The sequence below is a fragment of the Cygnus atratus genome, chromosome 1 (assembly GCF_013377495.2).
Source record: "Cygnus atratus isolate AKBS03 ecotype Queensland, Australia chromosome 1, CAtr_DNAZoo_HiC_assembly, whole genome shotgun sequence".
Lineage (NCBI taxonomy): Eukaryota > Metazoa > Chordata > Aves > Anseriformes > Anatidae > Cygnus > Cygnus atratus.
The window spans coordinates 61097617-61114327 of NC_066362.1; the positions used below are offsets into that span (position 1 = coordinate 61097617).

At 37.9% G+C, this 16711-nt stretch overlaps 1 protein-coding gene across 1 annotated transcript in view; it reads right to left on the reverse strand.

Moving 5' to 3' along the window:
* BRAF (B-Raf proto-oncogene, serine/threonine kinase) overlaps positions 1–16711 on the reverse strand; it is an 83947-nt gene that overhangs the window by 19765 nt on the left and 47471 nt on the right. The window contains exons 8-13 of the mRNA XM_035568555.2: positions 10731–10890; positions 9063–9099; positions 4663–4799; positions 3839–3956; positions 2724–2808; positions 263–439 (exon numbers count right to left, since the gene is read on the reverse strand). Of these exons, the coding sequence (XP_035424448.1) occupies positions 263–439; positions 2724–2808; positions 3839–3956; positions 4663–4799; positions 9063–9099; positions 10731–10890 (714 nt within the window). The remainder of the gene's footprint in view (positions 1–262; positions 440–2723; positions 2809–3838; positions 3957–4662; positions 4800–9062; positions 9100–10730; positions 10891–16711) is intronic.

Here is a 16711-nt window from a genome sequence, read left to right on the forward strand (position 1 = left end):
GTGTGGTTAAACTTGCATTCTGCTTTCAGAGACCATATTCTTTGATTAGGTGTACTTCCCTATGTTCCAGAAAAAGACCGTGAAGTCTATTTTACTGATCAAAATAATAAACACTTCACCAAATACTTCAATTAAGGCAGGACTTCGGGCTTGGCAAACCGAGCTGACAGCTAGTCTAATTTGCCAGTGTCAGTCACAATGTGAAAGAGATACACAAACATTGTCACAATGCTCGTTTCCAAACCCATAATAAGAGACTTACTCCATGCCTTGTGCAGTCTGTCGTGCAATATCAATTAGTTTAATCATTTCAAATTTGGTCTCAATGATGTGTAGATGGTGATATAAACTTGACCCCTCACACCACTGGGTAACAATAGCCAACTGAGGCTTTGTTGAATAGCCCATAAAAAGAAGGATATTCACATGCCGTGTTTTCCTGTTGGGGGAAAAAAAAAAAGTGTATCAGGAGGAAATTGATGAGGGAAAAAACAACAACAACAACAACAACAAAACAACAAGAGGCAGAACCAAATGCATCTTTCCAAACAGAAGTCCTTGGGTCAATCTCAGCTTCCCCTAAAATAATCCATTCCTAGATTCAGTCTAATGAATTATTCCAGCCTTTAACCTTTACTGTTGTATTAACATGGAACAGGTATTCTGGAGCAAGCACTGCTTTCTCTTGATTTTGCAAAAAAAAAACAGCACAGGAATGCGCAGATGTTGTTACCACTAAGTCTACAAGGGACATTGACTGTTTGAAGGCAGGCCTGGTTTTGTGTAACCCTAGTCCAGCTATACATGTTGCTGCCCATCAGGAGGACATCCCAAATGAAATTCTAGTCTCGGTGACTTCCGGGAAATACAACCCTTCCCTTCAGAAACCATCAACATGCTTCCTTCACGAGGCTTCATTTCTTTTTAGTACTTTGATAAAAACTGTTTACTCTCTGTGGAGCCAGCACATGAAAAAGGATGGAAACAGGTATGAAAGCTGTACCTCTGTAAAGTTATGATATTCTCTATGAATTTGTTTCCAAAAAGTACTGGGATAGACTGTGGTTCACCACAGAGATTTGGCCATATTAAATCAAACCTCTTCCAAAGAAGAAGCAACTCTAGACATAAAAACTTCTCAAAAGATAATCCCAAAAAGATTATCTCAGCAGATATCCCAGTAGAATCAAGGCCTCAAAGAGTCTACTGATACATTGTAAAATCTGAAAGACTCTCCTAATTCCCCAGGAAAAGTCAATCACATTCTTAGTGTCATCAAATGGACATGATGAAGAACTAGATACTACCAAACACACCAACTGGAGATCACAAAGATGAGGCACCTAAGCATTCTGGAGTCTTTCCTAGGTTTCCCAGAGGCTGAAGAAAAAGAAAGGCAATCTTCCTTCTACACAGCTCAGTATTGAAGGCAGCCTACTCACTGCTTGATGAAACCTAACAGACCAAGCTTAAAACCTGTGGTAACTTCTTAAATCTGTATTCTGTGCTGTTGATAGCTCTTTATGTTTTCTTAAATTAAATAACTAACATGAGAGCCTTGACTGTGAACCTGTTTGTCCTCTCAGCAATGCAGGCTAGGACAGTTCTGGACGATGTGACTGTGCCTTTTTCAGGTTTTAGGATTTGTCATGTGATACTGCAAGTAACTGCTGAGTAAACAAAAATCCACATTTTCTTGCAAATCCTACCTCAAGAAAGTACTGATGAAACATAATGGGAAAGGCACCATGATGGGTATATCTGGCCTCTCTGGGTCAAAGGATAGGACAACTGACCACTTACTGTAAGTGCCAAAAGGATCAACAGAGAATGGCTAGACTCCAGCTATGGGACTGCCACAAGAAATCTGGACTAGGTATGAACTACAAGATTTTTGATGCTAGGCTTTGGGTTCCACTAAGTTCTCCTGAACAGATGTGCCACAAGGCCTCTACTTCCACAGCTATGGACTTCGGAGTTTCACCATGCACTTTACTGGGGACCTTCCTCCAGCACAGGCATCCAGCTCAACACATCAATTTTCCAGAGCCAAGAAGCTTCTATTTTGTTTCATAAAACAGAATTATGCTTAAGATTGTAATTGGATGCTAGTGGTATTCCACCAGAAATGTTGTATGGTATCACATTGATAGATCCTCTAGTAAGAACTGAACCAAAGACAAATACTTTATTTGAGAAAATACAAGCAGCAGACAGGAGAAAAGAAAATCAAGAAATGACTACGAAAAAAACATTAATTTTTTTTTTTGAGGAGTCAGTGCTACTGAATAGGAACTACTGAACAATTGAAAACTTGGTCAGTATTGTAGCTGAAAAACAGCAATTAGTTACACTCTCCTTCAATCTCAGAACGTGGATGAGAGTAAAGGTCCCACAGTTCACCTATAGGCTTGACTGTCCTATGGGTACTACAACAGCAAAAAACAGTCCGTTTTGAGTGTTTGGATATAGATATACTCAACAACATCAGTCTACATATGTTATTGAGTATATCTATACCCAAACAGAATGTATGTATATATGAGGGAAGGACAAATTAGCAGTGGACACAAAGAAATGTTTTAAATGGGAAGTTATACTTTCTACCCCAATTATCATCATGAAGGAATATGACCAATGCAGTCTAATAGAAATATGAAATTCAAGGATTACAGAAGCATAAATCTACACAAATGATTTTATGCCATTAAAAGTATTCTTACCTGAGCACTCCTACTTCATTTTTGAAAGCCTGTAACTGTTGAGGTGTGGGTGCTGTAACATTCAACATTTTCACTGCCACATCACCTTTAAAACAAGTATTTTTATTAAGTACCATTGACATAGATTCCACAATTAAGAAAATGCTGTACAGAAAATCGGAAATATTATCTATTTTCTAGCTTGGTGAAATAAATCACTAAAATATTAGAAGTAGTAAATATTCTGTAAAAATACTTGGATATTTCAATCTTTCTAGTCACTACGTTTCATCTTTACCCTAATAATTACTTAATTGAGAAGAACATACAAGAGTCAAGTTTCTAAGCTGTTTGAAGTTCTAATATTACTTACTTAACACATTACTTTTGAAATTTAAAAAGTATTCACAGGTCACAGAAAGGTTGGAAGGGACCTCTGGAGGCAATGTTGTTGAACGCTGTTGCTTAAGCAGGGCCACCTAGAGCCTTTCACCCAGGGCCATGTCCAGACAGCTTTTGAGCATCTCCAAGGAGGGAGACTCCACAACCTCTCTGGGCAGCCTGTTCCAGTGCTTGGTCACCCTCACTGTAAAGAAGTGCTTCCTGATTATCAGACAGAGCCTCCTGTGTTTCACTTTGCAGCCATTACCTCATCATGCTCCATCATCTTTCCACCCTCCCTTCAAGTATTTCTATATAGAGAGAGACAAGATCTCCCTCTGAGCCTTCTCTTCTCCAGGCTGCATCATCCCGGCTCTCTCAGCTTTTCCTTACAGCAGAGATGCTCCAGTTCTTTAATCAACTTTGTGGCGCTTTGCTGGGGTCTCTCCAGTATCTCCATGTCTTTCTTGTACTGGGGAGTTCAGACTCTGACCCAACACTCCAGGTGTAGCCTCACCAGTGATGAGGTAGAGGGGAAGGATCACCTCCCTCAGCCTGCTAGCAATGCTTCACCTGAAGCAGCCCAGGATACCATTAGCCTTCTTTGTGACAAGGCCACACTGCTGGCTCATGTTCAACTTGGTATCCAGCAGGACCCCCAGACCTTTTCCTGTAAAGCTGCTTTCCAGCTGGATGGCCCCCAGCAGGCAATGTCATTTGCTTAAGAATAACTGTTTGCTGTGATGGCCACATACCATGCCACTTTCCTTTGTAGACTGTTCCAAATGATCCAGATCCTATCCTTTGTCCAACTGTGATCTGTCCATCTGGTATCTCCCAATCATCACTTGAATCCCGTCGACCAAGGGTTTTCTTTACATAAATGCACAAATAATAAAAAAGAAAGTAAGTGCATTAATGCCTGTGAAAATAGGTCCTTTGTTAAAGATTTGATATCAGATTATAATATAATTAAGATTCTAAAATATTTTTTCCCCATATACTGCATTTGACTTTTCAAGCTAGGTATATACAAACTCTCAGCATACGGGTATACTAAATAATTTCCTGACATGAAATATTTGCCACAGATTTTGGGCAATGTTAAAATCAGTGAAAATTGAGCTTTTTTTTTTTTTTTTTTTACTAAAAGGAAAGTCTCATTTATTTTACAATTCTTACTCAGTTGTAAGGTTAAATTGTGAATTAAATAAATTCAGTAATTTTATGTACTGTTATATTTGAGATTCATTAAAGAACTTTCACTGTTCATGAAACATGGTGGCGAAAATTAAGCTGTTCTTTGAATGGAAACTGGCATTATAACATAAAGCATGCCAAGACTTCTGGGTGCAATGGAGGAAAAGCGAATACAGTCAATGATTTAAATGATTTATATATCAGTCCCATGATTTCAATATTCCATTGTCTATTGGCTTAAAGTCCTCAATAATTATAATACCTTCAAAATAATTCAGATAACTGTGATGACAGAAAAGTGAGAAGAACATGGATACGTAATATTCTTATACTACAAATATACCATACTATGAGTGAAAATAGCTGATTTTTCTCTTACCATTCTATTTCTGTCTTCTGAGGATGAGGATGATTTCCTTTCTCGTTGGGGACCTGGTGATTTCTGTAACGCTTTCACATTAGTGAGTGACCCAGGCAAAGAGGCAGGAGGTGTTGCAGACAAACCTGCAGTTGAACCTAAATTTCAGAAACAGGATCATTTTTATCTTTAAGAAGCCAGCTTACAAGAATGTAGATACTAGGTGCGAGGATGTTTTTTAAGATGCAGTATCTCCAAACATCAATGTAAATGTTAAGAGGGAACAAATATGTTCTTTGGAAATATTGTACTAATACTAGATTAGTGCTCAAGTCTTAGGTAACAGGAAGAGACAAGTCAAACATCCCTGTATCCCTGATAGTCCTCAGTCTCTTCGTCATGAATTAGAGGGACAATGTCTCTTTATATAGAAAAAATATGTATGTTTGCTTTGAATTCCACCAGTTTCTTTGACAAGAAAAGTAGTAGCATTTTAGTTAGCAGCAGATGCCTCTCAGATTTCTTGTAGCTAGCCTTTTAGGGACCCAATAAACAACTGAGACGCTGTACTTTGGAATCGAAATAGACTAAATGCAAAAAATTGAAATGTTTTCTAGCAGAGTCTCCAAGTGCCACCTCAAAACCATTTGGCTGTTTTAAAGCTCTCTCTTAGTAGGGAGCTCTTATTTAAAAGTAAATATAAGACTGTAGAAAGGATTTCAAAGGAACAAATACTTTACTTAGCTATTTGAAACATATTCTATTAAGTACAAACTAGAACTGTACATCTCTAGCACATATGCTGTCTAAACAAAGCTATGTAGGAAAATGTCACTAACGGAGCTGTGTTTCAGAGCCCCAATGGCTCTTTACAAATAGAACACTTTAACTAGACACTGCTTTATAAAATACACCATAATTATTAGTAACAAGGTTATGCTGACTCTCCCAATGCAAAGGACATAAAATAGGGTCAACTGTTAATTAAGTTCATGCTGCTCTGCTAAACAATGCATGTCATTGTACCGGACCTCCAACATTCCAGGGCTTTCTCTTACATCAGTGGTGGAGGACAATACTCCTCCTCATGTTCCTTCAGAAGCCCCTTTCTTACCAAAAGAGTCTCCTAATGCCAACTTGAATTCAAAATCCACTTTGTAACTTTTGTAACTGGTGCTTGAGTTCAGCCACTCTGTGTGCTAATTTATCAGACTGTATGTATCCATCACTCCTTTCTCTCATTGAGCTCAAATCCACACGTTTAAAAGTGGAAGAGCACAGTAATGGCATGCCAACATAGCAAAAATGGGATACAGCATCCATGAACTCTGTCCCACGTGGTAAAGCAACAATAATGCTTAATTGGGCATCCTAACTACATTTACAAGCAGTTGGAAAACAGTGACCTAAAGGATGGGTTTTTGTTCATATTCTCTGCTCATATTTACTTTATGGTTACTATACTGTTAATCTTTAGTACATTACTTGTCTGAAATCAAACATATGTCAAATTAAATCTATGATGCTTCTAGAACATGAGCTATTTTCCAAAATTTTACTGGCTTAGAGATTTTCTCTTTAAAATCAAAGCTGTACTTTAAGATGTTAAAGAAAACATATTCTGTTTTCTTTAGAAGTTAACTGGAGTCTCCCACTTAAATTTTAATACCAAGATATAGAAACACTAACACAATATCCACCCTTCTGTGGAAATAGCTACAGCACATGGTGGAACATGATAGTTAATCTGTTCGTAATAATACCAGAGAGCTTATTTTCTAAGTTATTGGAAATACTGTGAAATACTTCAGATAACATTGGACTTAAGTTATTAGCTTGGACTCTGAAGCTATATTTAACATATTCAATTCTGCAGTCAGTTTGCTTGTCTTCTTACATCTGTCTTACAAAGATTTCTGGAACCATTTTACAAGTCAGTTCATATGGTGAACTCCTCCTGATATATTCTGCAACAAAAGTCTTTGAAACAGCCAAGATGGTAGCATTTGAAAACCACACTACATGCACTTAACTACACATATCTACATTTATACATATAGACAAAATATTTATATTTCATGCTATTACTTAATAGTTGGTTTCTCCAGCATATGAAATCCCTTGTTTTTTGGGGGGATTTTGTGCAATACAACAGATCCATTGACAGCTTTAGGCCTGAATTACCCCAGAGTCAATGACTTGAGAATGGAAGACTATTATTTTATGCAGTTCAGGACACAAACAAATGCTGTTCCATTGGAAATTTACCAAATAAAAATTACATAGCCTAAACGATCCAGGGCCCCAAAGTGGTATCAATAAAACATTCTCAAAATGTCTCAAAATATTGGTTGAAAGTTGCCATGCTTGAAAAGCTTGAGACCTGGCAAGATATCAATGGAAATGTTTGTAATTCACATTTGATTTCCTAGATTATGTTTCAAAATAAAGATTATTAAACATAGAAACTGCTAAAGCACTGAACTGACTTAAACTGAACTGTCAAGGAAATTCTAAGTTAAGGACATCACGTTGTCTTTGAAACTTTAATGCAATCCAAAGACCTCTGTTTCGAAAAAATATGTCAAGGTCCATATAAAAACCTCAACTATGAAATTCCTTGCTTTAGAAGATTTAAGTCAGACATTATTTATAGTAATTTCCAAGCGTGTAAAGGTGAAAGTGAGTATGTGTGGAAAGCACATTCAAAGCATTCCAGCCAGGCCAAGCAAAAAACAGAGGTGTTTTGATAAACTCACACACTTACATACACACGGTGTGAGGGTGAGGCACAAACAGCATCTGTGGTTTTACTTATTTTGTTTGGGTGAAAACAAGAAAGAAGAGCCCAACTACCTCTGAACACTGGGCCAGGCTCAAAATCAAACACTATTTCACTGGGGACAGAATGAAGGAGGGGACTGGGAGTCCGGGATTGGTATTTCCGAAGACAGCGCATCAGCTGGTTCAAAGGGGCTGTTAGAGAGAAAGAGACGGGCAGGCAGAGACAGAAAGACAGACACACAGAAGAAATGAAAGAAGTCATGGGAAATAACTAGGATGCTTTGACTCCTATTCATAGATCGCTTCTGTACTTTGAAGGACAAAAAGGTCAATTACTAAAAACTCTGTTTCAGGAATGGGAATGGCCAATTGTTTTCAGATGCCAAGCAGACGGTTCATGCTCAAAAGTTAAAACCGACATGATAGCACAACATTTAAATGCTGGACAAAATGGGCAAAACTGTGGAAAGCCACACCTATCAAGACATACAAAAATAGCCAAAACTGGAAACTTTAAATTAGTATGCTTGCAGGCAAAAGGAAATTTAATTTTAAAAAGTGTTCTATTGCTGGCATAAGAAAAAGCAGTTCCCTCAAATACAAAGCAGGAGGTAGGTACCATCCTAAAAAGGAACACGTTTGGATGGGAGAAACAAAATTGGTGATAGTCCACGGTACAAAACCTTGGGGATCAGGATGGAGTGCACTGAGATAATTCAGAATTTTCTTATGGCTTAAACAAGTTACAGTTAATAGTAGATGGCTGTGTTAATAATAATATGACAGTTTTTTCTAACTCCAGATTATTATTAAAGCCATATTATTATTTCATATTTCTCCCTATTATTATTTCATTATTATTTCTATATTAGGATTATATTCATAGGAATAAATATGGCATATACGAAGCCCTCTCAGGACCTTGACAGCCAGTGAGAGAAGTGACTTAACAGGCCCATGTGTAACATGTCAAGAAAAATAAATCTATTTTCTGGCCTAATTGTCAATTGCAGCTGGGTGTTACTAAAGGAAACAGAGACCTGGCTTTAACTTAAGGTCCTAACAACTTGGTTCCGAGATTAGCACAGGCATGCAGTACAGCAAAGCAGCATCTTCAGCAGGGGTAGAGGGGGAGAAGAACCGGAGCACTTCATGCTGCTTTAGGATGCAGCAGTTTGTATGGAAAGTCCATCTACCGTGCTGATGGTCTTCAAAGACTGTTGTTTCCATGGGTGGAAAGGTTAACAACAGGTATAAAAATCTTTGAGAGAGGGTTTGGAAGTTGTAGCGTATCTGTGTGCAGCCATGTGAGTGAATTATCGTGTGTGTGTGTGTCTGTGTGTGTGGGTATGTGTATGTGTATGTGAAAATGAGAGTGCAAGATAATTTTAAAGCTAAAAAACTAGGTAGCACTTCAAAACTTTTTCTCCTTCCGTCTCCCCCACTCCCAGAATGACTGGCAAATGACTCGAACCTTTGTCAGACAAATACTAAGTTCATGGACAAGCAAATGCAAATTCATTTTTTATTCTAGTCATATTCTCATTTGTGCCTGTGTTTCATAGAAGGAAGTAGAACAAAGGGAAAGGACAGCAATTGTGTAATATAGCACCCTAGCTAGTTTAAACATTACTTACCTCCCTCTCCTCGTACACCCTGGTCTCTAATCAAGTCCTATAAATTAAAAAAAAAAATCGTATTTAAGTATTATCACATTTATATTCCGGAATCAATTGAGAGTGATCAAACTGAGAATCCTTGACTTTATATGCTGGCCATGAAATAGAATTTGTTTCCTATCCTGGCTTACTAACAGGAGTGACTCTGAAGAACTATTTATAACAACCATTAAACTTTTAAAAATGATTTACTTTAAAAAAGCATCTCCCAGTAGTAAACTGAAATGCACAGCCCCGAAAATAGATGCTGACATGAAAATATTGATTTAAACATGCAGTTATCCAAAATGCACATAGAAATATTGAACCAAGCATTCTGGTTACAGTGTTTGCGACACAAATTGTTTGAACTGTCTTATCAGAAGCTGGGACACCAATTTCCTGTACTGAGGTAAGTCAGTCAAATGAGTTCTGCTTAGTTCTTGTCTCGTTACAAGGCACCTCGTTTGCATACCCAGATGCACTCCGCTCTTTGCAGAAATGACCAACTGTGAAAGATTTCCTTCACTTGTAATCCACTGTTAACTGAGAGTACCTTTTATGGCGTATCCAAACGATAAGGAACCTACACTAATGATTTTCTTAACACAAGAAAATTTTAGTAGCTTCCCTCCATAAGTTCATTTGCACCATCAAACCATTTTTTTTAGTGGTTACACAATTAGTTTATTCTTTTATACATTTGCACTGCTGCTGAAGACATCGGTCCTGCCTCTCAGCTGCACCACTGCCATATGTCACGTAGCAATTTTAAGCCACTTTCTTAAAACTCAGTTAACATTCAATTTTTTGCTCAGCTCACATGCAAAACAGATTTTGTGCCTTGACGCCCAGGCAGACTTCAAGACTGATCACCTGACAAATAATGAATTTCTAAAGACTGGACTGGTAAAATACGAGCTGTATACATTAGCAATATTAGAAATGTTGTGACCAACATTTTGAAAGAACCTAGCTAGTCTTACTCTTAATATCAACTATTATTATTATTACAATTCAGCATCCAAAATTTTCAAAAAAATAGAAAACAAGTTAAGTGTAGCAGTTTCTTAACACTCCAAGAGAATACTTAGAATACAGGAGCCCAGAATATAGGGGTATATACTGGGATCCTGAAATCCTAAGCAACACTCAGTAAATCTGTACTCAGATAACTGCAATAATTTAATTTCATTCAATACCAGGAAGGGCACTTAATTGCAAACAGTAGAAAAACCAAACCAAACCAAACAAAAACACACACACAAAAAAACCAAAACTATCCTGCACATAAATAAATACGCTTAATTCATATAATAGTTTGCAAGAGTGGTTGCTGGCTTTTATACTCTTAATGGTGTGGTACAGCTAGCAGTATAAGCCTTACGACTAATAAAAAAAAGAGTAGTGGTTTGTGGTAAAATACTTTGAACTGTCAAAAGGCAGCTTCTGCTTGTCGAGAACGGGTTATCTGTATTTATACAGCTCACAATAGCAAAAACTTCTTTCTTGGGAATTATGAAGATTCTGACAGATGACCAAGGATTAGATTAGAACTATAGTCCTCGTGTATAAATTTAACACCCTGATATTCATAAAGGAAACATCAAATCTGCTGTTTTTGATTGAAATGTTATTAATACTTACATCAATATTGACTGGCTCGATTGTATTGATGTGAACATTGGGAGCTGAAGAGGATCGGTCGCGTTGCCCAAACTGATTCCGATGGTCTTCATCTGCTGGTCGGAAGGGCTGTGGGATTGGAATGGATTTTGAAGGAGAAGGACTAGGGAGAATTGATGGTCTGAGAAACAAAGTCAAGGAAAAAGAGGATTTAGGTCTACAAATGGCTTCAAATACTGCATAGTGGGTGTGGTAAATCCTTTTCAACTATAATAATACATATATAAAAACCAGCTGGTCTAAAGGCCTGCATAAAAACAATTTATAATGAATGATCTCTACTCCCCTAGGATCAATTGCAACAACTCTCTGCTGCAGAAACTACCTAATTACGTGGCAATGAAGTTTTCTGAGTTTAAAAAAAATCACACAAAACAAACCCTAGCATGCCATATATAACTAGTAATACTAAATTCTGATCTGAAACAATTCACGTAGCTCAACATGCACTGAAGATACTGACGTGTTGTGCAGTTTCTTAACTTCAGAATTAATGCAGTACGCTCTTTTTAATGGCCACCTATTAAGACCTAAAAAATGCTTAACACCTCACATCAACATAACGGTCAAAAATGTCACAAAAAATTGTATGGATGGAATTATTGTGCAGTGAAGAAAGACTGAAAATTAAATAGCAGTCACCCACCATAAGTAATACTATGGCCAATGTAATACGAATTATTGATATTAAAAATAAATATATCAACTTTTTACCCCACCTTTTAGGAAGTAACTGTGAATAGGGCAACATTTCAAACATTAGTTACTCTGCTACAGTAAGGCAATGCAACAGATCTGACTTTAAAGATAAGTGTTCAGAATATACAGACAAGTTTTCTGAAGAAATACAATTGCTGCCAGTCAACGTAGATAAAAATCTTTAATTTACAGTATCATGAATCAAATTTTTAAAAAACAAAACATTACACACTTGGGTTTTTTGTTAGAAGGCAGATGTCTCTTATTTGGTTATCCCGCTATTTTGGTAAAGTACAATGAACAGGCATTTCTCTCTCACTCAAGTCAAGGTCAATCACTGTTAAGTCTAATGATTCAATTTAATGGATATAAGAAGTTCAATGAGAAATACTTGTTGCATTCTGAGTTAAAAAACAAAACAAAACAAAACATCTTTTTATGTTTAATAAAGTTTAAAAGTGTAAGAAAATGATATTCTTAAAATACACTCGGTAGCTGACAACAAGGTTTTAGAACTTACAGAAAACACAACTCCTAGCAGAAGAGGATAGTCCTCCAGCTATTAAATTACTCATGAGTTACCATGCCCACAAAGGCAATGTCCACAGGGAGAAGCTTCAGAAATAAATCATACAACAGCCCACAGCAGCAACAGGTCCTGGTGCTGTCTCCTGTAAGTAAATGCTCCTTGGTCTCTCCAAAGATCTTTTGGATACATGTGAGCTTTCAACAGCATCTCTGACGTTTATTCGGAAATGGGTCTGCTTTAAAGGAGACTGTTACCCTACCTGCCGTTACAGTTCTTAATACAGTTTGGAATGGATCCCAGAACTCAGTGCTACCAGTACCCTAAGTATCCGTTGTCTTTTCCCTCCTGGCCAAGTCTCATAATCAAGAATGGGCAAACATGGCACTTGCCAATAAATTCCAATAACAGCATAGTAAGTCTTACAATAAAATACCTAGATTATGTCTAGGGAACAGGAAGGACGGGGGGTGGAGAAGGAAGAATAGGTAGTTTTTTTTTAAAAAAATCATTTAAAAATGTGATTACCTATTGTCATATGACAGAATATGAATATTGGGAAGACAATGGGAAGCAACAAAGTGTCTTCAATAGCTCAGCATTTCTGAAGATGCTCAGAAGCACAGCTAGTTAAAATCATTTCTATTGCAGATGAGGAAGTTTAGAACTCTTGAACATTTTGTAAGAAAATTATGCAACTAGAACACACATCAGGAGATGGGGCACTGCAGATGCATGCACAGGATGCGGTTGACATTCCAAGATACTGAATTTTAATGTCAAGGCAAGTGTGTCTGATGGTGCATACAAAGACTTCAGAAAAGTAATAAATAAATAAATAAAAATCAGGCTAGTACTGCCATTGTTGGGACAGCTAACTCCTGCTCAAACTTCCTGAGAGTTCCTTGAAATAATGAAATCAAGGGAAATGTGTAACAACAAGCACCAGATCATTGCATCAGGGACGACCATGAGAGAGCATTTAAGCTCTGCCACACAACTTGAACAGAAGCGATTAGAGTTTCTGTGATTGTGAGTAAGCCGAGGGAGAGAAAACCCAACTGCAGAAATATTGTTTCAATTATATCCTCTTTTGAGTCATCTACTAAGGGAATTTGCAAATACTTCTGTATTTCTGGTCATGGGTCATCAAGCCTTTCATGTTGCTAGCACAGATAACGTGCTATGTCATATGTTTTAAAAACAACGTGAATAGATCTTTCTACTCATGGAATTGTGGGGGCAGTTCAGATCTCTAGGAAAAAAAATCACAACCTACGGCTTGATAAAGAACTCTTTTTTTGCTAAACTTACTGGGAGGATCTCTGGGTTTTAGACACCAAAGAATCCAGAGATAGAGATCTCATAAGCAGTTATTCACTTTTTCTAGCTGTACATTCAGGATTTTGTTTACGAGTGTTCTTGGGACACTCACCACAAGGTGGGTTATTTTTGCTAAACGTGAACTTTGCCTGAAAAGCAAAGAGAAAGACACAAGGGGTTTACTAGCCAGGGTGGCCTACTGGGATCACAAGCTCTGGAGAGATTACCAGCAGCCTCTGCTTGTCTGCAGCAAAGACTGTATCTTAATCTGCATCTGCTCCACAGAAGACACGTCATCACAAAGCATACAGCAATCCTTGCCCATTCTTAAGAGTATTCTGAAGTTTCATCTGCCCCAGGAAGATAGAAGGGACACTGGAGCAAAAAGGACCAGCTATCATCATTTGGAAGATGGCGACATTGTCTGTTCCGGGCAAGTTACAAAACTAGATCTGCAGGCGATGCTGGAGGAGTAAGTGCCAGCAAAGAAATTGCCAAAAAAAAAAAAAAAGAAAAAAGAAAAAAGGACCAGAGCACAGCGGCTGCCAAGAACTGTTTACTGTGGCATACATGTAGGCAGGCTGCAGCTTAGAGGAGAAAAGTTTAAATTCAAGGATCTCAGTATCTGTTGCTCCTGTGGACTTTGTAAGCGGTTGGTGGACAACCTCCTCGCTAGAAGAGACCTTCTGCAAATGAGAAGGTCAATGTTCTGACATACTAGAGAGGTTGTACCACACTTTCTTCCAGCCTCCTAAGTGTGGGCATTCCTTTACCAAAAGATTCTCAGCTTCCCAGGCAACAAGCTGATAGAGTTGTCAAATCCAGATTTTTTTTAAAAATAAATTATAACCTTTCTTGGTGGTGTAACAGAACGTGCTATTTCCCTAAGCTGTGGATTTGGGATAAGCACATTGTTCCCTCTGCTTTTATGAAAAGAGAAGGAGGTTTTGTCAGGAGACAGAAGTAAGCCTAAATTACCTAACTCAGGCAATAACTAAGTTAGTTAACTAAATGAACTGCAGATAGGTGTAGTTGTTTTACACTTTGTCAACCATAGCAAATGCCAACGTGTCCACAGACTTACTATTCTGCAAAACTAGGTCCACTGGAAAATGGATGGTAACTCAAAAGTGCCCACACACTACTTCATGTATAACATCTTTATAGTGTCATATACAGTACCCCCCCTGTATTTCAGAACTTGCAATGATACAACTACAGGCTAGTATGCTTTACAAATACGAAAAAAATATAAGTTATCAATTTCCTTCAAATATATGAAAAGTCATATTGGTGAGTTAAGAGCTGGTCTACTCAGGAAAGATTTTTTTTCGAAAGAGGTTTGTTTGGGCTTCAAGATTTTTGTTAGAATTTTTGTTTTGCTGTAGTTAGGCAAAGACCTAAGCAGAAAATTCACATTCGTACAATTACAGTTATAGCGTATATGCCACTTAAGAGTAAAAGTATATCTCAGTTAGCCACAGGGCTCAGCACCCTGTTCACCTGGTAGACTGCATACTCATCAGAATCTATCACAAGCCAAAATGCATGTCAGACTACAACAGCTTTTTTTTCTCCTTTTTGCACATATACCACAGTACAATTGGGTTTATTTTTTTTACTACTACTGTTATTGAGGAGCACAGTACACTTCCATTTTAAGACAATTTCTAAGAACTGTTAAGGATCTGGGATAAAATGTTATTTCAGCTGCATTAGCAACTAGTCATCCCAAAAGCACCATAGGACAGATCTTCAATACTCACAACTTCATATGGATTAGTGTATTTTTTATACCATGGTAAATGTTTTCCTGCATGTCAGTTTGTAGGTGTAAATGAGGATTATCACAATAGTATGCATTCATACTTGTCTTTTGGCTCTGATGAGCGCTTTGCAATGCTTTTGTAAAACTTCTGACAGCTTCATATATGAGGGGCTATTGAGAGGACCTCTGTGGCTGTCATTACTCCTCCCAGTCAGGTCTCAGTCCACTGCCATGTTTTTGCAAATCAAGTTTGGGGGAACAATAGGTTTCCCCCACCTTTTGTACAGAATAAAGAGGAATTGTCTAAGGATGCTGATACCAGGCCTTTTTTGCTCATCAAGATGGCATACCGAAGTGGGTATCATAAGAAGTCTGTTAACGTTTGTATGCAGTGGCTTGGAAAAAGTCTGGTGCCAGAATTTTTAGGAAAAAAGTTAATCGTTATTTTATGCAATAAAACAAGTATATTTAAAATGGTGTTGTAGCACTAAATGCAATCTTGTAAGAATGCATCTTTGTTTCATCAGCTATTCAGAACCTTTTCTAGACATTTAAATGTCTTCAGCTGAGGCAGAACGATCAGTGAACATTTGGAAGACAGAAAGGAAAGCAGAGGTGTTTAATCATAGGTTAGAGCCTGCTCTAAGGCAGGGGCTGGCAAGCTTCCAAGAATGGTGCACCAGACAGTCCCTCTTCCTTCCTCAAATGTAGAAGATCAAGCATGAAATGTTGTTTTTTAATAAGCCAAGATGTTGCTAATTGCTTGCTAGCAGTATCCTACCTCAAGCAAAGCCGAGGCTTCCAGCTTTTATCAAGTCCAATCTGCCTCTGTGCTACTCAAGTCTGACCCTATTCCACCCCTACCCCCAGTCCCCAGGGTGCTCACCCTGACATAATATCTGCCTCATGAGTTTGCTGAGTTTTGCCCAATATCTGAGAGAATAGATGGAAGCAGAAAAAGAAAACTTCATAATATTCTGAAGAGCTAATCTCTCTCCTTTTCATATATCTGTAAGATCCGGTGAACTGTGTTCAGAGAAACATGGTACTCATGTTTTACAAGCACAGATGCAGAAGAAATTTTATAATAGTGCAATGAATGAAATGAATACAATGTATTATATACAGTTTATGTACTTCAAGTTTATTACAAATGGCTACTAGTAGGGAGACCTACACTTTAATAATTCTTTCCAGTTAAGTCCAGACTACAGCTGACTACTTTTGCACAACATGATGGTGCAAACTGAGAGAACTAAACTGGGACTGAGAGCTAATATGAAAGCTGGACACATTTTAATAAAGGGTTCAGAAATGTGCAAGTCAAGACCACATGCGCTTCCCTTTGGGTGGAACATCTGGACGAACTGCCTCTTGCTTACAGTTGAAAGAACGCAAGGCTACAGGACTGGATTGCTTTAGGATGTTACACGTGAGCAAAGTGCAACAAAGTTTTTCAGCACATTTATCAGCTTTTGCACCATGTCCAATGTTCTCTTCCTTTCCGTCCCTTTCTCTTTGCAACTTCATCTGACCATTTCTCAGCATGTCATACACGCCTTTGCTCTTGAGCTTGTCTTGCAACACGAACTCTTCCTTTCTTTGGACACTTTGCCTGCAGCTGGC